The following is a 20893-nucleotide window of genomic DNA, read 5'->3' as shown; positions in this document are numbered from 1 at the left end:
AATTACTTGATTCAGGGTGGCAGACTGTAGGGGACGGCATCAGCTCTACACTGAGTCAATCTTTGCCAGTTTCTCACTCTGCTCTAGAACCTGCCCTGCTCTGGATCCCCTATTTTTATGCCACTTTATCACTTAGCAAGCTTCAGAAGTGCAGATTAATGACAAAAAGAAATATCAACGTACACAATCCCTAAATGGTATATATTTTGCTTTTTTATGGTGTAAGGTGTAATTAATTCTATTATTCTCCTCAAGAGCTAAGGATGAATTCAAGTAACAGAGGATTACAGATGAAATGCACCCATGCCCTGTTTGTGACGGGCAGAAGTTGGTTGTGGGGATTAGTAAGTCTTGGCAGCCACTGCAATCTTCCCCCATTGGTATAACTGGCAGCAGACTGCGGTTCCACAGACTGCTGTAATAGGTCTGGCTTGTTACGTAATTAGTCATTGTGTCGGAGTAGAGAGAGGTGGCTCTGCTGCCAGCCATCTGCTTCTACATGCTATGGCTGGGTGATTATTACCCAAGAGGCAGGTGGCAGACAGCATGCTGTAATCCTAACTATAGCAGACAAAGTATCCTGAATCCTGGACTTCCATATGCCCCGTGAGAAGATACCGACCATCTAAGAGACCTGGGGCAATATCCTCCAATTACAACATTGTTTTTATGATAAGATGGGAAGAACTAGAACACCTGCCTAGATTTTACTGCTGTCTATCCACTTCACATTCCTGCTCCCACCCCCCCCCCCTTTAAAGTGGACCTGAACTCTTGCACAGGACAGAAGGAAAACAGAGAGAAATGCACCCTGTATGCATTTAGAGAGTTTAGCCTGTCTAATTTCCCCCTCATCTGTGGCAGCTTGGGAATCTCATCTGCCATGCAAGAGCAGCTAATTTGTAAACGCAGGATGTTAACAATATTTCTGCTACCATGAAGGCAGAAAGTAGAAACACTGCCGATTTATTGCAGGATTTGTCAGCTGTAACAAATCATTTTTTTAAAGGTTATTATGCTGGTGCTTATCTTTTAGAGTGGAGAGGAAGTTCTGAGTTCAGATCGGTTGTGAGATTTCTGACAATTTTGGCATTTCAGCCGTCAATATTTAATACAGCAATAGCTTTTGTTTGTACAATCTAGGCTTTTTTGGGGTAATATTTCTTACAATAATTTTTTTTTATTTTATACAGAAAAAATAGGTGTAAGTGCATAAAATACACATTATTTCATTCTTGCCCATTTTCATATGACACAATTATAAAACTCAAAATATATTATTTGGCTCGGTCCTTATCCAAATAATACCATACATGCCATATTTCATCACTAGTTGGGCATGTAGCGTACCATTATCTCCAGTCTGTGCATCTGTAGCAACTGGATATGATCGCTATGGCGCATAGTTTGCAAAGCCCAATGCTGTACAGATACATTGCTAGGCAACAGCCTAGCATTGCACCATACAGTATTGGGTCCCCGAACCGTCGCCTTAGTGATCACATCCGATCACTACTGGTGGCATCCATTACAGCTGTCCATGACGTCCAAAATCAGTATTCCTTTTCTAGTTGTTAAATGATCATTCCCCAGTTTACCTGATTCTTATTTGGTGCACACAACATTTGGTACACAAAAAGGAAGTTGCAGGGCATGCTGGGTTGCCCTTTTATGCTTCTCTACTTCCTCTCAGACTTAACTAATGCAGCCTGATTGGCTGAAGCCTCTTTCCCTCCGGTTTTCCCCTCCAACACCTCTGCCTGCACACTACACTGAGGACAACGTGGACTTGATTGGCAGTGGCGCTCACGCAGGTGCAGTAGAGGAGGTCGGCCTCTGCAACGGCGGGGGGACCCCTGGCCGGCAGCTGCAAGCGGAGATGCTGCTAGGGACATGTCAGCTGGAGGAAGCCCCGGGTGAGTATGTCATGGGGCAGCATATTTTAGCTGACAATTCCTTTAAAAAAAAAAAAAAAGGTGGCTCCACGTGGCATGTTTTTTTTCATATACGATAACTCGTTTCTTTAGGAGCGCAAATTGGATTCTTTAGTGGTGTGGATGAATTAAATACAAGTATCTAAAGAAGGTCTGCACATCACTTTAACGTGAAATTTTTATTTCTCCATCACTATATACACGCAAACTGATCGAAAACAGACGATCGTTTCAGGAGCCACACAGGGTCTCCTTTGTCGAAGCACAGTTATGATGTGTGTATATGATGATGTAACAATAAAAAGTCCCTGTTAAAGTGGTTTGCCGACCTTCTTGGCTACTTGGTCCTGCACCCACCACCTCTGCTGGACGTTGGTGTGCGATCCTTGAGATGACTAGATCGAAAAACGATAATTTATTTTGATTTGAACAATTTTATCAAAAATATGATCGTTTGCTAAAAATCATACCATGAATGGGCACCTTAAAATGAAGAAAGAAAACAGGACTTACCCGGTTCCCGGAGGAGGCATTGTGGCCGTCAGGACTTAACAGGCTCGGTGGAGGAACGTCGGCTACAGCAGGCTTTGTGTTCGGACAAAAGTCACGGCATTCTTGGTCTAGGGTTTCTGTGAAAGCGAGTTGAACCCGTATAGAGCTTAGCGATGAATAGTTTCTAACTGAACAGCCGTGTTTGTGTGAAACAATTAATGACTCAGTTTACCTCCCGTCTGCCTGTTACAACCCAGCCTATTACCTGTTGGAGGAGGTGACTTGTGTAGCACGTCTATCAGCTGTTGCCTTGTGGCACTCCTCACTTGTATCACATAACTCATTGCAGAGTTCCCATCTCTGTCCAGGAGGCCGGCGTCTCTGTCATTTCACACAGAATAACTTGTTAGGTGGGTTTTACCAAGATGATTAATTAGCCATTGTCCTCACACTATCTGTCTGCTGCTAAAGAAAAGGATGTGATAAATAAAAGTCTCACTTTAGTTATATCGGTTATTGAAATTAAAGTGTACCAGAGCTGGATTACATAAAACTTTTTATACATACCTGGGGCTTCCTCCAGCCCCATACGCACGGATCGCTCCCACGCCGCCGTCCCGCAGCTCCAATACCGGGTCCCCGCACTGCCATCAGTCATCTCCAGTCTACGCAGGAGAAGGGCGCCCTCTACGTATCTCTCCAGCGGCTGCTGGAGAGATACGCAAACCGCGCACTTCACTTACGTCAGACTGGCTCCGACTGACGGAAGTGCTGGGACCCGGTATCGGAGCTGCGGGACGGCGGTGTGGGAGCGGTCCGTGGGGATGGGGCTGGAGGAAGGCCCAGGTATGTATAAAAAGTTTTATGTAATCCAGCTCGAAGTTCCTTTAAAGTTTTAGTATACTTGGGGTTAAAGCAAACCGGAAGCGAAAAAAAAAAACGTATGATATAATGCATTGTATGTGTAGTACGGATAATGAATAGAACATTCGTAGCAAAGAAAAGAGTCTAATATTTTCATTAGCTATATAGCCTTTTTTATAACATTGGTTCATACTGTCACAGTTGCAGTTTAGAAACCACACTCGTGTCTTTTAAACTATATAACAAAGTAGAAATATTGAACCTTTGAACTTTTCTGCAGTAAAACCTTATCTCAAGCTGTCTCTCACTTTGTCTTGGCTGTTTAAGTGCTTCAGAAAACAGGACTGTATTCAACCCAGTGGTTTGAACTCAGAGAAGCACTTTTGCATAAGTAACTGAATTTTTTTAACTCTTCATGTACTGGAAACACGAGACATTTTTCTTTGCTACTTATGCTCCATTTCTTAGCTGCACTACATGTACAATGTATTCTCTCATAAATGTATTTTCGCTTCAGGCTTGCTTTTAAAATAAGGCTCTGATCAATTAGATAATGTAACCGTATTATCATTCTTGATTCTGTTCTAAAATCCAAGCTTTTGTCTGCAGCTGAATATATATATATAAAAAAAAATTACAATGCTCAGCAATGAAATGAGTATCCTTTCAGTATCAACATTTTCTATGAGATACTGTACCACAATGTCCCAATCAATGTGGGACATTGAACACACACACACACACACACACACACACACACACACACACACACACACACACACACACACTCTCACTCTCACTCTCACTCTCACTCTCACTCTCACTCTCACTCTCACTCTCACTCTCACTCACACACTCACACACTCACACACGCTCTCTTCATTCAAGGCCATGTTGCAAAAATGAGTACACCCCACTTATAGTCTTAGGAGTACACCCCACTTAAAGCTGAGTACACAGGTTAAAAAATGGATGATAACGATAATTGGAGCGATAATCGTGCGTTTCGAATTTTCCAACGATCTTTTTTTGAACGATAACAAACGTTCAATCCGGCGGATTTTTTTAACAGGTAATCGTTAGATCGTTGTAGTGTGTACAAAGGTAGTCCGATAACGGTTATCTGTGATGTTCTACGCATGTTTGTAATTCTGGAAGTTTCGTTACTGAGTTATTTTAAAACGGTAATAACCCGGAAGTGAAATAAATTGCCCACTCCCTATATATACTCTCGTTAATTAGGTACACGTTCGATACATTGAAAAAGCCATCTGTAAACGTTGCTTCCTATATTCTATTCGGCACTAGTATTACGTGATCGGCCACTTCATATGATACGTTTCCGCTTGACGAATGTTAAATAACGTACTTCCCACTGAGATAAATCATTTTGTAAAACGTACGGTTAACAAAAATACCACCGTTGCATGTGTACTACGTCGGCCGATATTTAATAGCGTCACTTCCATTTGCGCGCGCATTTATTAATGGTCGTCGTTCAGTACTTTTTAGAAAAATCGTTCATGTGTGTACACGGTCGTTCTTTACGAACGATTATTCACTTCTCATTTTAATATCGTGCATACGTCACTGTTTTTGGAACTAATGGTTTCACAACTGTATAGCGTCGTAAAGAGGAGGATTTCAAAGAAAAATGCATGGTGCCTACAGTGAAACATAGTGGCAGTGTCCTTATGTGGAACTGCATGAATGCTGCTGGTGTTGGCTGGCTGCATTTCATTGATGGTATCATGAACTCCACGTACTGCTCTATACTGAAGGGGAAAATGCTGACATTACTCCGTACACTTGGTCGTCGTGCACTTTTACAACACGATGATGATCCAAAACATACATCTAAAGCTACTGTTGCATTTTTGAAGAACAGGGTGAAGGTGATTGAATGGCCAATTCTGTTTCCTGATCTGAACCCGATCAAACACCTGTGGGAAACTCTGAAGCGACACTCTCCATCCAGGATCCAGGCTCTAAGGCTATGCTCACATTATAAATCGCAAGCGCTGGGCGCTTTTGTGCGTGTTTTTTTTAAACACTTCCTGGTGTTTTCTGAGCGTTGAGCCATTTTGTGTATGCGCTTTTGATGAGCGATTGAGATTTTCACTTCCTGACGTCAGTCAGGAAGTGAACTCTTTGACCCGGAAAAGAATAAATACAATGGCCTCAATTCACTAAGCTTATCTCCTGTCTTTAATAGCATTTCTAGAGTTATCACCATGGTGAAGGTCATATTCAGGAAACATTTTACCCCAGGCAAACCTAAAGTTAACTCTTCTGTCTTTAAGTTAACTCTTCAATCCTTAAAATAACTCCAGAATTCTAAAGTTAAAGACAGGCTGTTAATTAAATGAGTGTGAAAATAACTACAGAGGAGGTAACTTAAATACAGAGGAGGTAACTTAAGGAATGAAGAGATAAGATAACTCTCTCACTGTGTGGAGGTAAGTTTTCTCTTGCCTTATTATCTCTAGCATGATCTTAGTGAATTGAGGCCACTGTATTTATTCTTTTCCAGGTCAAAGAGTTCACAATTTCTAAAATCGCCAGCACTTAAAAAAATCCACAAACGCTCATAGTGTGAACAAGCCCTAAAAGAGGTTATTCTTGAAGAATGGAAAAAGATAGATGTTGCAATATGTCGCCAACTTGTTCATTCCATGCCTAGAAGACTTTTTGCTGTCCTTAAAAATCACTGTGGTCGTACAAAATGCTAGATGTAGTAGTTTTTGTTGTGGGGTGTATTCATTTTTGCTTCAACCAATTTGAGTAAAACTGAAGATTTTGTGATCTCAGTTATAATATTAACCTTAATTTCATATTATGGAGTTAAACAAGCATTCAATAAAACTCGGCCTTGTGAACATTTTGGAAATTGTTCTGTTTCATTGAGGTACTGATTAAATTCATACTTTTTAAAGGAGGTGTACTCATTTATGCTGAGCACTGTGTATATATAATATGCCTCAGTATTTGTAGAATTTATCAGTACTGCAACAGATACCGTAGATGCTTACCTGTTCAGTGAATCAATTTAAAAGTGCCCATTCGTCACTCGATATTGCTGGCCGATTCAGTATTGATTGTCGAATCAGAAAAGAATCGGTGCTGCAACATGGCTGCCCGATAGAACTTTCGATTGATAGCTGACCAAAATCGGTCAAAAAGGATACATCGAACATGCTTGAAAAGCTTGGTCGCAAGTGCTTGTTAGTTTGCATTGCAAAATTACGATTTTTTTTATATTGAAACCACCAGTGTACCCGACAGACCCTCAGGTGGTGTCCCCCCCAGTGTCCGTATACAATGTAAAAGTCTCACTTGTCCCCCGCAACTCCTGACCTCATCCGGTATCCACCCTCTCCGCCAACACCTGTACCATTGACGCATATGTGACTCCAGTAGCGCAGTAGCGCTTGCTGTGGTGCCAAATACCAGAAGAGGTCAGGGGTCATGTTGGCAGGCAGGTGAGACTTTACCGAGCATGGGGGGCCAGTAAGCCCGACCCTGCCAACACGGAAGAGGATCCCGAGAGGGCAGATTGGAGAAGGGGGGTAGTATATGCCCGCCCCCCCCCCCCCCCCCCCAAACATTGAGCTCAGGTTACACACATCCAATTTTGATTTTATCACTTGTAGTTTTTCATCTTAGATGTGCCCTTTTTACCTTTATGAAGGGGGCAGGGACGTAACTACAAATCATGGCCCCCCACAGCAAAACTTTGATGGGGTCCCCCTTAATGTTCAAAACCATTCCCTTGCCTCCTCTTGGTGACCCTAACAGACCCATTTTACAAGGTTTATAAACCAAGTGGCCATCAGGATAACTGTGTAGCCACCAAAATACCTGATCTGGAGTATGAGAGGAAGGGAAGTTTAGTAGTTGGGTCCCTCCCACACCTCGGGGGGGGGGGCCCTGCAGTCACAGGGGCTTCTCTTCCCAAAATTGCACCCCTAGAAGGGGGAGAGGGGTACCAGGCAGTACAGGAAGGGAGCTGGTTTTGGAACCCAGAAAAAAAGCTTACACTACAGCACTGGCAGAGAGTGGCAGCAAAGTAAAAGCAATTCTGTTGCCGCGCTGCAGCTGAAGTCAATTCCCCGATGGGGTTGGGAAATCCATTAAGTGTAATATTTTCCTATGCAGTCTATTTCTATCTCTGTGAGCTCACCCTTTATGTTTTAGAAGTTCTTCTAACACAGCGACTGGTCTGTAGTCCGTCTTCATTGTCAGGGCTTCAAACATGTCAACGTCGCGTACCGCCAACATCAGCGCCGACAGGCCTTGTGCATTCACAGCGTTCACATCCCGCCACTGTTCTGTGGGCTTAAATAAAAAAATTTGATAGATTACATGTGAATTGTAATTGTGCCTTCTTAAAACAAGGCATTGGCATGTATCCACCTTCACGTGAGCCGGAAGTACCATCCATAATGCATCACTTCCGGGCAATAAGTGGAGTATGATATGAAAAACATTTTTTTGTTTCTCAAAAACGTCAAGGAAATCTGAAGTGAAAATAAACTTGTGAGATAACGATTTGTATGTGTAGTACAGCCAGGGACGGCGCTTCCATAGAGACAAAGGGGGCAATTGCTTCAGGGGCCCTGCATCTATAGGGGCCCTCATGTGTCCCCCTTCACCTCAATAAATGAAATGGCTGCCAGCCAGATACCCCTGTGCGCTCTCCCCCCTTTGCTGTGGCCGCCGGCCAGATCTCCCCATTGCTCGTTTCTGCCCCCCCCCTTCTCGCGCACTTCCTTCTCGCAGTGTAGCAAAGGCAGTGGGAAATACACACACTCAACCCCCGAACAACTCAGGCATGCAGCTCCTGTCTGTCTCCCCTGTAGTTACTCTGTCCTGCACTTCCTGCTTCGAGCGGAGAAGCAGGAAGTGCGGGACAGAATAACTACAAGACAGACAGACAGGAGCTGCATCGTTCAGGAGGTGAGTGTGTGTAGCACCCACTGCCATTGCTACACTGTGGGGGGGAGCAAGCGAGGGGGGGGGGGAAGCAAGTGAGGGGGCAGCTCTGGCCGGAGGCAGCCACGGGGGGGGGGGGGGGGTGTGTTACCTTTGTCCCGGGACCCCATTGTAGCTAGAACTGGGCCTGAGTATAGCTAAGAAAGGAGAAGTCTCAAATTGTTTCCGGTACAGGCAGAGTATGAAAGTTCAGTTGTTATCCATGCAAAAGAGCTTCTCTGAGCTCTCCCTACACTGCTGTTTTCTGAAGCACTTATCTCAACCTGTCTCTCACTGTTTGTTTCTTAAGGTTTTACTGCTGGAAAGTTCAAAGGGTCATTAGCTCTGCTCTGTTTCATAGTTTAAAATGCAGAGTGTAGTTTGTAAATGGCAAATATTAGAGAATGATGCCATGTTATTAAAATTAAGCTATATAACTGAAAATAAAAATATGAGACTCATAGCTTTGCTACTTATTAATTATCAGTACTACACATACAATTCATTACATTACAAGTTTTTTTTGCTTCAGTGTTACTTTAAAGCAGGGGTCCCCAAACTTTTTCAGTCAAGGGCCTGGTTAACATACTTTAGACTGCTGGGGGGCCGGAACATACATACAATGATGTTCAAAAACATATTGAATCTAGGTATTGATTCCCCCCAATCATGCCCGGAGGAGACCTCCCAGCAGCAGCAGCCGCCATTCAGTCACGCGGCGTCTTTGTGCACCAGACAGTGAAGCATACCCAGGTGACAACCTGTTGTTTAGCTAGTCACCTGATGCAGAATTGGATTGGAAGCCAGTGAATGACTGTTCGCTGGCTTCTACAGTATGTGGATGGGTGTTGGCAACAAAAAGCCTCAGTGGGCTGCATTCGGCCCACGGGCTATCGTTTGAGGACCACTGCTTTAAAGTATATCCAAAACTTGCACACAGGCAAAACGAAAAGGAGACTGAGAGCCCAGTATGCTGTAGTATGTTTGTAAATCACAAATTAACACAGTATATGACTTAGGGCAGTTACTGTATACTCACAAGAGTGGGTTACCACACAGGCAACCACTGATAATGCAGGTAGGGAGATTATGACCCGACCCTACTCGGGTTTAAGAAGTCGCTCTCTGTAGACAGGAAAAGAGGGGTTTCTTTCACCCATCTACCTGGGGTGGACTAGACTATGGTGTAGAAGCTTGAACAGAGGTACCACACTTGTTTGTTTCAAGTGTGTGATTCAGACACTAATGCATTATCAGCAGGACTGCCAGGCAACTGGCATTGTTTAAAAGGAAATAAATATGGCAGCATCTAATTCTCTCTCACCAAGAACTTTAAAGTGAGTGTTTACCGTTTTAAAAATAAAAAAAAGTCAGTTACTCACCTAAGGAGAGGGAAGGCTCGGTCCTAATGAGCCTTCCCTCTCCTCTCCCGGTGCCCTCGGTGCAGCGCTGGCTCCCCTGTTCGCGTCCGCCGCCGCAGGGACTTCGGAGGTCTTCGGGAGCACTCGGGCTTCCGAAGACGGGCCACTCCATACTACGCACGCGCGAGTGCGTCATAGAGGGTGCTCGCGCATGCGTAGTATGGAGCGGCCCGTCTTCGGGAGCCCGAGTGCTCCCGAAGGCTTCCGAAAGCTCCCTTCGGCATGCGGAAGTGGCAGTATTTGACAGAACTGGTCGAATACTGCCACGGGGGATCCTGCGCGGCACCGGGAGAGGAGAGGGAAGGCTCATTAGGATCGAGCCTTCCCTCTCCTTAGGTGAGTATCTGACTTTTTTTATTTTTAAAACTGTAAACACTCACTTTAACCAGTTCACCCCCAAGGGTTTTTATCCTAACGGACCAGAGCAATTTTCAGTTGTCAGTGCTCCTCCCTTTTATTCCCTAATAACTTTATTACTACTTATCACAAAAAATGATCTATACCTCGTTTTTTTCGCCACCAATTAGGCTTTCTGTGGATAGTACATTTTGCTAAGAATTTTTTTATTCTAAATGCGTTTTAATGAGAAAAACAGAAAAAAAATAAAAAAAATCATTATTTCTCAGTTTTCAACCATTATAGTTTTAAAATTAAACATTCTCCTGTGGATAAAACAAACACGTTTTATTTGACAAGTTGTCCCGATTATTAAACAGTTTAAATGATGTCCCTATCACAATGTATGGCGACAGTATATTATTTTGAAATATAAGTGTTATTTTTCTGTTGTGGTTTTTTTTATTCTGGCCATAATTACAAGCCCCTATGTAATAAGTTAAAATTAATTACCCCCCATAAAATATAAATTAACAAAGCTGAGTCCCTAAGGCAACTATTTATTTATTTATTTTTAGCTGATTTTTTTTTTTTACAAGTGTTTTTTTTTTTTGGGGGGGGGGGGGAGGGTTGGAAGTGTAATTTTATTAAGATCTGTATGTACTTGAAAATGAATGTATTTTGTAGGTGTAATGTACTTTTTAGCCACAAGATGGCGCTAGTGAACACTCATAGGAAATGTTCACTTTTTTTTTTTTCTTCACTTTATTTAATTGTTACATTTCCTGTTATTGTGAATGGACGTAGCCGATGTTCGCGGTCACGTCCATTCACTCCAGGCACTGCGATTGGGTAGAGGACCGTTCGGTCCTCTTCCCCAATCACCCAGCACGGAAGCCCGACGGAAACAGCGGCGGTAGCGGCGCACACACGGCGGTAGCATCGGCGGGAACGCGGGACGTATTAAAACGTCATGTTGCTGTTAATAGCGGTAAGCATGACGTTTTAATACGTTAGGATGTCAGTAAATGGTTAAAGAGACACTTAAAGGGGCACTATGGCAAAAAAAATGTAAAATATGTGCAAACATAGACAAATAAGAAGTAAGTTGTTTTTTTTTTTCCAGAGTAAAATGAGCCATAAATTTTCTCCTATGTTGCTGTCACTTACAGTAGGTAGTTGAAATCTGGCAGAAGTGACAGGTTTTGTCCATCTCTTCAAAGGGGATTCTCAGGAAGGCTTTTATTATTTATAAAGATATTCCCTTAAAAGGATTTAAACAATGATGCTGGCCAGCCTCCCTGTTCGCTACACATTTTTTGGGCAGTTGGACAGAGCAACTGCCATTCACCAAGTGCTTTTGAAAGCAAATAAATCCCTGAGAATCCCCCATGAAGAGATGGACTAGTCCAAAACCTGTCGCTTCTGTCAGATTTGTACTACCTACTGTAAGTGACAGCAACATAGGAGAAAAGTAATGTATGGCTCATTTTACTCTGGAAAAAATGTACTTTTTATTTGTATATGTTTGCACATATGTTAAATTTTACAATTTTTCGCCATAGTGCCCCTTTAAGCCTAGAAAAAAAAACCTAATCAGTAGCCGATTATCCCCTTCCCACAATAAATCTTTACCTCTTCTCGAAAAGATCATCAGGGTGGTCTGTATGGCTGATATTGTGGTGAAACCCCTCCCACAGTGTGATGTCATGGCCATGGTCCTGACAGTTTGCTGTCTGTGAACCTCATTGCATTTGGGGGAAATAACAGCTTTTTCCAACTGCCAAGCAAGCAATATCTCTCTGTGTATAGAACTCTCAGTAACGAACATTCCGTACAGATCACCTGGCAGAACTAAAGACGTCAGTGACCACCAGTGATAAATCTCATAATGTAAATCAGAGAGAGGAACAATTTTACAATGGGCAAACACTGACTAGATAATCTATAGATGAATATTGTAAACAATAAGCAATTTTATTCATTGTTATTTTCAGTACAGTTCCTCTTTTATGACTGTGTAAGGATAGTTAGTAGACACAACCTGCATACTGACCAGTAAGTCCAGAACAGTGTCCAGGTCTCCTTGCCAGGCGGCCTGGGCCATAGACAGCTGTGGGAATGAGCCTCTTCCAGATCCAGCTAATAGAAGAGGTCGGATCTCAGCGTTGGCAACGTGCAGAGCTGTCTGCCGGCTGGTGTTGTACAGAGTGACGTCTGCTCCGTACTCCAGAAGAATGGCAATCACCTGGTAAGGAAATATTGTTTACTGAAGATGGCCGATGAGATGTCTCAGATCAGTACATAGTGATGTGTACAGGGGAAAAGCAATGCGATCATAAATGCCAGACTAAATGGGTGGCTTTTCGGTTTTGATTTAAACATGTCCAGGGTTGGATCTGTCTTGATTACGTTTGGCAAGGCATTCCGCAGGGTAGGGGCAGCATGACAGAAAGCTCTGGCTCCAAATGATGCAATGTTATGAATTATTATTTAGTATTTATATAGCGCCACCATCTTCCGCAGATGCATATATCCCTGCATCATATGGGTATCGCTTGCGCTATGTGACACTATGTGGCATATTCCACTGAATTGTCCAAACTAAGTCTATCTCCCATTCCTCTCTCGGGGAGTTGTGCCAGCGCTGTCCCCCGTTCAAATTTGCTGCTTCCAGAAGCCCTCAGAAACACTTGTGTCCTTGAGTACTTCCAAAGATAAGCAGCTCCGTAATACGCCAGCGCACTTTTGTGCATGGGCTGTATGGAGCCACCTGTATTCGGAAACACTCGAGGACATAAGTGCTTCTGGACCTTTCAGGAATCCCCCCCTTAAAAATCCTGCATTTGCCCCTGCGTGGCAGGTCTCCATGAGGCCTGTGGCGGGCCTCTCCTTGCTAGGGGCCCATAGCAGCTGCTCTGGCTGCTATAGTTATCCCTACGCCAGTGATCTACATGAAATTTGCATGCAAGATTAAAATTATTTGCATCTCAATGATCATCTCTATTGCTTGTATGTTATGCCATTATATTAAGTTATAGCGCTTTAGGAAATTTTACACTTCCTGGTGATAACATTTGCAAAACTTAAGGTGTCCCCGACGGGAAAACTCAGGTAAAAAAAAAAAACATACTTCCCTAAGAAAGGGGGAAGCCTCTGGATCCTATAGAGCTTCCCACGCCATCTTCCGGTTCCCCAATGCCAACTGTGGTCCCTACAGAGGAATCCGAGAAGGGCTTGTTGGAATAAAATGAAGATCGGGGCCACTCTCTTGTTCAGGCACGAGTATGGCCACCACTGCGCAGTAAGCTGGATCTGCTCGAGCACAAGTGACTCCATGTTACTGCGCAGGCACGGCTGCACTCATACCTGAAGAGGGGCGTGGCTTGTATCTTCCGGAGGGTCCCAGCGAGCAGCAGTGAGGAGGACACAGGAAGCCTCTACAGGATCTTCTGTAAGTATGAAGGCTGTCCAACTGCCTGTGTTGTGTCTGATTACGCCGCCTGTGGATTTGCGCTGCCCCGCATGCGCAGTAGGAGACTGTGCGGCCACATTTCCTATAGAATGATGCTGCTGGAGGTAAAATACTAAATATCTCCACTCCCACACCTCTTACACTCCCCAAATTTTCAGGGTAGGGAGGGGACCCCCCGAACTACCTCTATACCAAATTGCAGCCCCCGAGACCCGCTGGTTCCCGAGATAGATTTTTCTAATCTATCTCCTGAACCAGTGGGTCTCGGGGGCTGCAATTTGGCATAAAGGTTGTTCGGGGGGTCCCCTCCCTACCCTCAAAATTTGGGGAGTGTAAGAGGTGGGAGCGGAGATATTTCGTATTTTATCTCCAGCAGCATCATTACCTTCACACTGAGCATGCGTGCTACTCAGTGTGGAAGGGAGCTTCCGGGCAGCGCAATCAGACATTACACCTGGACTATTTTTTGTGTCAGGCCTCTTCCTCTGGCAGGCCTACCTTTTGTTTGTGCTTGGCTCCGCCCCCCAACATCAGGACATTGATGCTCTGCCCCCTCCAGATGAAAAGTCCGATGCTAGACACACTCCCTGCCCATGACGTTAGGCAGCACTGCCTCATATGTATATATCTATACAGTATAATCAAGCAGCTCTTTTTTTTTTCCATTAACCAAAGGTGTTTATTGAAAAGCATCTAATAGCGTATTACAATAAAATTCCACAGCATCAACAATATATCATATGCAGAATACAACAAATTGCAGTTCATACACAGGGAAAAGCATAAGAATGGATAGGAACAGTTGGTGTCTGTCAGGTACTAAAATATATAACAAGGAGAAAAGACGATGAGGATTTGTTAACCATTTGGAAACATTTATTTGGGCGACATTTATTGGAAACATTTTGGGCGACCCTCGGCGGCTACTTCCGGGTTCAGCGACAGCCGCCGACAGGCTAGGAACACGGCTGATTCTCCGCGTTCCCAGCCGCTATATCACCCTCTATGCTGCTATATATATATATATATATATATATATATATATATATATATATATATATATATATATATATATATATATATATATACGCACGCTCTGGCACCATAAAGGGTGATATAGCGGCTGGGAACGCGGAGAATCACTCGCGTTCCCAGCCTGTCGACGGCTGTCGCCGAACCCGGAAGTAGCCGCCGGCGGGGACAGGAGGATCGGAGCGGGGCTGCGAGGGCACCATCCAGCTTCAGACAGAGGGCTGAGGGATGCCCCGGGTGAGTGAAGATCATTTTTTATTTTTCACTTAAGTATTCCTTTAAATGGTAATGTGGCCTTCACTCTGGACTTGCACTTGAAAAGCAACACATTGCTTAACAGCAAACAAGGTTCCTATAATAAGCACCTTATCATACAGTATTTGGGTAAATCTTTCTCTATAAGGTTCAAAGAACAACTATGAAAGAAACGATTCTCTGTAAACCCCACATACCTAAAGAGCTTTTAGCCAGCAACAATAAAATGCTTTCAAAGGTCTCTCAGTACAGCCAGTGTAAAAAAAAGCCTCGTTTACCAACGGTTTGTAAAAACTTGTGTCGGCATTAATGCTAGAAGCTAGAGCTATACCATGTAGCTGGGTTACACTTCTCTGTCACTATTCACAGAGCAATGTCTATCATGGGGACAGACAGCACTCCTATAGCCCCCCCCCCTCCCCAAACACGCACACACATACACACAAACATCGTGGAACAAGCATGCGACCAGCAGCATTGGATTTCTGGAAAGGCCACAAATGTCTGGGCGTTGGATAGCTACAGCCTAAAGGGGCACTTGGACATGAAATAGGGGTTGGTACATATGTAAGAGAAATCTGCAAATGGGGAACAACCCATGAAAAAGGGAAAATGATGCTCAAGGGATCTGCACATGAAAAAGAGGGGCTGCAGCACATGAATGTTACACATGGAAGAGGGGGCTGCACATGGAATGAGAGAGGTGCTGCTGTACATGGACGATACACATGGAAGTGGGGGCTGCACATGGAATGGGATGGGGCTGCTGTACATGGATGATACACATGGAAGTGGGGGCTGCACATGGAATGGGAGGGGCTGCTGTACATGGATGATACACATGGAAGAGGGGGCTGCACATGGAATGAGAGAGGTGCTGCTGTACATGGATGATACACATGGAAGAGGGGGCTGCTGTACATGGATAATACACATGGGAGAGGGGGCTTCACATGGAATGGGGCTGCTGTATATGGATGATACACATGGAAGTGGGGGCTGCAAATGGAATGGGAGGGGCGCTGCTGTACATGGATGATACACATGGAAGAGGGGGCTGCTGTACATGGATAATACACATGGGAGAGGGGGCTTCACATGGAATGGGGCTGCTGTATATGGATGATACACATGGAAGGGGGGGCTGCATATGGAATGAGAGAGGTGCTGCTGTACATGGATGATACACATGGAAGAGGGGGCTGCTGTACATGGATGTTACATATGGAAGAGGGGGCTGCACATGGAATGAGAGAGGTGCTGCTGTACATGGATGATACACATGGAAGAGGGGGCTGCTGTACATGGATAATACACATGGGAGAGGGGGCTTCACATGGAATGGGGCTGCTGTATATGGATGATACACATGGAAGTGGGGGCTGCACATGGAATGGGATGGGGCTGCTGTACATGGATGATGCACATGGAGGAGGGGGCTGCACATGGAATGGGAGGGGCTGCTGTACAGGGATGATGCACATGGAAGTGGGGGCAGCACAGGGAATGAGAGGGGCTGCTGTACATGGATGATACACATGGAAGTGGGGGCTGTACATGAAATGGGAGGGGCTGCTGTACATGGATGATACACATGGAAGAGGGGCTGCACATGGAATGGGAGGGGCTGCTGTACATGGATGTTGCACATGGGAGAGGAGGCTGCACATGGAATGGGAGGGGCGCTGCTGCACATGGAAGGGGAGACACCACATACTTGGTCTACTCCGAACCGTTGTCACTTATAAGTTAGTGACAACTGTTCAGCATACAGATCAGGCAAGTAGCAGTTTTTAGAAGGAAATAAAGATGGTTGCCTCTTTTTTAAATAGTAATAGTTTGTTAATGATTTTAAGTAATTCTACCTCTGGGTGGTTTTCCCGAGCAGCCACAATAAGGGCCGTGTCCCCAGATTCTGGGTGCTGTGCATTTACAAGTCCTGGTTCACAATCAAGCCTCCTCCTGACTTCCTCCACATCGCCCTCTGCAGCAGCCTCCAGGTATTGCAGCAGCATTTCTCTGTTATCAGATGTCCCCTCCATGGCTACTTCCTAGAAAGCAATAACAAAGCACACATAATAATAACAAAGCACACATAATTGCTTTAGCTGCACCCCTCCAGTGAACAGCTAACCAGTAAGGGCCCTTTTCCACTAGCAATCGCTAGCGTTCGCGCTGAACGCTAGCAATTGTGATTCAGCAAAGTAACACATTTCTCGGCATTTGCGAACTCGATTTTGCTATGCACTGAACTGCATAGCAAAATCGTGGCAAAAATCGCTCTGCGGCGTGATCGTGTTTCAGTAAAAAACGAATCAGGGTAGTGGAAATTACCTACCGCGATTCCTATGTTAAAATACAAACTGTAGCAGTTTTAAAATCGCTAGCGGTTTGTGATTTTGCGATTTAGCATCGCAATCGCCACTAGTGGAAAAGGGCCCTAAGGCCCGGTTCACATTGGCGTTCTGAGCCAAAAGGATCCGGTAAGCGGATTCGGTCTCCGCTTCACCGGATCCGGATGGCTCAGTGTGTGGCCCGGTTCACATAGTGAAAACAAATCTGACCAATGATTGATCGGATCCGTTTTCACTCAGCAAAAACATACCTAATTTTCAGTAGTAGCCGGCGGTAGAGGCTTCCTCTTCTTCCGCTGTGACTACATAGCGCGTCATGTGACTAGTCACATGACACGTCATGTAGTCACATGATGCGGAAGAAGAAGGAAGCCTCTACCGCCGGTTACTACTATGTAGGTATGTATAAACCCTCCCTCACCCACCCGCCTGGCTGCTGCACCCTCCCCTCACCCTCCCGTCGCTAGATTTGCATCAGCCCATGCCACCATCCCCTGTGGAATGGTCCGTTTCTTCACTAGTGTGAAGAAACGTTCCATTTCCCATTGCCCCAATGCTGCAGTATTTTTTGTCCGGATCCGTTCCGCTGGGCAGAACAGTCTGGAAAATTAGGGCCTGCAGCATTTTTTAGATCCGTGGACCGGAACGTACGGAACATATCCGTATCAACGGACGCATGTGAATGGATCCATAAGTTAACATTGGATCCATTCACATCCATTCCATTTGTACAGTATACATTCCGGTTCCGATCCGGAAAAAACGCCAATGTGAACCGGGCCTCGTCGGCAGGGCCCTCTGGAGGATCCTCCTGCCCTCCGGTGGCCCAGTCCAGCCCTGACAAGACAACAGGTAATATTGTATGGGAAATTGGTGGCACCAGGTAATGTATGGGGGGGGGGGGAGACTAGACACCAGGTTCACTGAATGAGGGAGGGAGAGGGGCCCCTAGACATCAGGTATGCAGTATGGGGGAGCATTGAGGACAACTAGACACCAGGCTTGCTGTAGGGGGGAGCTAGGGGAACCATTAGGCACCAGAGAACTTTGTTTGGGGGAGAAGGGACCATTAGACACCAGGGAATGCTACATGGGGGAGGGAAGGGGGACCAACAAACTACGAGAGAAGCAATATGAGGATGGGGATGTTAAAAGTAGTGGCCTGGATTTCTACCCTAGGTTATTAATTGAGTGAAACAATTTTTCTGGTCTCTGAATTAAAAACAAAGTATCTCAGCTTGTACTCAAAATGTACAAAATCTGTATGTGTATAGATAGATAGATAGATAGATAGATACAGGGCCGGATTTACCATAAGGCACTGTAGGCACGTGCCTACAGGCGCCTGAGGACGAAAAGGTGGTGCACTCCCATCCCCAAGTGCCTCCCTCCCATCTTACATATGCAGAGCCCTGAGTGGAGTGTAAATGATAGTTTGCTCACCCGGGTCTCTGCATTCCACTGACCACCAGATCTCTCTTGAGTCAGGGGCACTTCTAGCTAAGACTTGGGGGAGCCTTTAGCTACTTAATACTGAGGAGAGCTCTGGATACCTAATAGTACTAAGGGGCACCTCTAGCTACCTATGACGGGCAAGGGAACTAAGGGAGAAGTGACAGCTAGGCCAGCCAGCACTCTTGCAGCCAGGTTCGGCAGGTGCTTGTAGGTTCATGGACGGCAAAGTCTAGGTTGCGAGGACTTTTTATTGTGATAAATTTATTGGCGAATGAATGTGAGGTGAAAATTGCTCGGATGCATAAGGTGAAAAACGACTGAAGGCTGAAGTGGTTAAAGGGGAACTGAAGTAAGAGGTATACGGAGGCTGCCATATTTATTTCCTTTTAATCAATACCAGTTGCCTGGCAGCCCTGCTGGTCTATTTCTCTGCAGCAGTATCTGTATAACACCAGAAACAAGCATGCAGCTAGTCTTGTCAGATCTGACTTTAAAGTCTGAAACACCTGATCTGCTGCATGCTTGTTCAGGGGCTATGGCTAATAGTATTAGAGGCAGAGGATCAGCAGGGCTGCCAGGCAACTGGTATTGCTTAAAAGGAAATAAACATGGCAGCCTCCATATACCTCTCTCTTCAGTTCCCCTTTAAGTCTCTGGTGTGGAAAGTGAAGGGACACGAAAAAGTAGACAGCAGTAAAATATGAACAATGGTTATAGCCCCCTCTGCTCGATCAAAAAGGGAAAAAAGCAGATTATGTCCGACTTATAGGAGGGTTTCAGTGATCCTTGTACTCAAAAATACTCAGAGAGACCAGGAGCCCAGTGGTGCAGTATTGTTAATAAATGGAAAGCTGTAAGTATGTATAGCTATACTCACAAGAGTGGGATGCAGATTCCTGCAACTACCGTATAAGCCAGCGGGAAATTAACCGTCCCGCTCGGTTTTCCAGGTCTTGCCGGAAGCCGGATAGTCATTGGTCGCTCTCCTGGGCTTGGGAAAAAAACTATAACCCCCAAAAGAGGTTTATCTGGATCCTCGTAAGGATGGAGGTGTCCAAGTATAAAAATATCTATAAACTTCTAATAGTTAAAATAAGAATGATAGATAATCTCTTTCCTCTCCTGACAAGAAAAAACCCACCCGTAGTACTGGAAAACTATTTATTCAAAACACAAAATAGACAACACATTTCATGGGTACTATCCTGCTTCCTCAGGTCAATCCATAGTGCCTTGCAGCCAGGTAAATATTATATGGGCACCTCTGATAGTCATTCTTATTTTAACTATTAGAAGTTTATAGATATTTTTACGCTTGGACGCCTCCGTCCTTACGAGTATCCAGATTATGTCAGGCGTCTGACCTGCGCTCACACAGTGACTCCAGTCCTCTTGAGACATCGGCTATGAAACATGATCAAGTAAAGCTGAAAGGGGATAATTACCTGTAAGGAGATTGAGCAACAACCAGAGATCAGAGCTGTGCGGATTGGCACCTGTGGCGGGTCTGACAGCCGGGCTCCAGCATGTTACTGCTGCCTGGAGAGTCCCATCTTCAGTCCATGATGAGAGCAGCCAGAGGAAGGATCCTCACAGCTCCCTGGCATTGGAAGCCACTGAAAGGAATCTTTTAGTTTACATGCTGCTGTCAAGGCAACCAGCAGTCAGCTGAGTGTGTGTGGCTGTCCCTACAGGCTGGGAGAAGAGGGAGGTAGTTCAGTCACTTTGCATGACACTCAAGTCACAAGGAATGCAGCTGCTCAGCTGATCACATGGTACAAACAATACAAGTTTACGCTAGAAATGCATTCGATAGAGGGGCGTGGTGTGCTGTGGTCCATGGGGCTGCAAAGAGACAGTCAGTCACAACTGAATAGCCACTGAACAACACAACAGGATACCCAAGCAGCTGGAGGTGTCCCAAAACCACTAGGAAAGTATAGAGAACTAAAAAAGACCAAAAGCTCTCCTACTAAAAAGCAACACTTTTCTTAAAACAGAAGACATTTGCAATAATTCAGCTTTAAAGTCAGGGGCAACGCCAGGATTTTCAAGGGGGGGGGGGGATTCCTGAAAGGTCTCCCTCAGCCACGCACAATACAGTATAATAATATGGTAAGACATCATGCTGGGCACACATAATGCAGTTTCCCGTCCAACTGACAGGATCTGACAATTATTTCCTAAATGTCCAATCTGCTCCCCATCAACAACGGGATCGATCAGAAGCAGTTTGGATACAGATAATAATGAGGACAGCTGACATTGCTAATGAAGGGGAAAGTGAAGCATTCACACAGC

General features: G+C 44.9%; 1 protein-coding gene across 1 annotated transcript in view; it reads right to left on the bottom strand.

The window, feature by feature from the left end:
• Window positions 1-20189, bottom strand: part of MAP3K19 (mitogen-activated protein kinase kinase kinase 19) — a 61867-nt gene extending 41678 nt beyond the window's left edge. Inside the window, exons 1-6 of the mRNA XM_068245931.1 lie at window positions 20038-20189; window positions 16649-16834; window positions 12078-12269; window positions 7474-7628; window positions 2692-2807; window positions 2448-2563 (exon numbers count right to left, since the gene is read on the bottom strand). Coding sequence (XP_068102032.1) covers window positions 2448-2563; window positions 2692-2807; window positions 7474-7628; window positions 12078-12269; window positions 16649-16825 — 756 coding nt within the window. The 5' untranslated portion in view covers window positions 16826-16834; window positions 20038-20189. The remainder of the gene's footprint in view (window positions 1-2447; window positions 2564-2691; window positions 2808-7473; window positions 7629-12077; window positions 12270-16648; window positions 16835-20037) is intronic.
• Window positions 20190-20893: the final 704 nt, after the last annotated feature.

The sequence above is a fragment of the Hyperolius riggenbachi genome, chromosome 7 (genome assembly GCF_040937935.1).
Source record: "Hyperolius riggenbachi isolate aHypRig1 chromosome 7, aHypRig1.pri, whole genome shotgun sequence".
NCBI classification, from domain to species: domain Eukaryota; kingdom Metazoa; phylum Chordata; class Amphibia; order Anura; family Hyperoliidae; genus Hyperolius; species Hyperolius riggenbachi.
The sequence above is the reverse complement of the archived record's forward strand: the minus strand, read 5'-3'. Positions and strand labels throughout refer to the sequence as shown.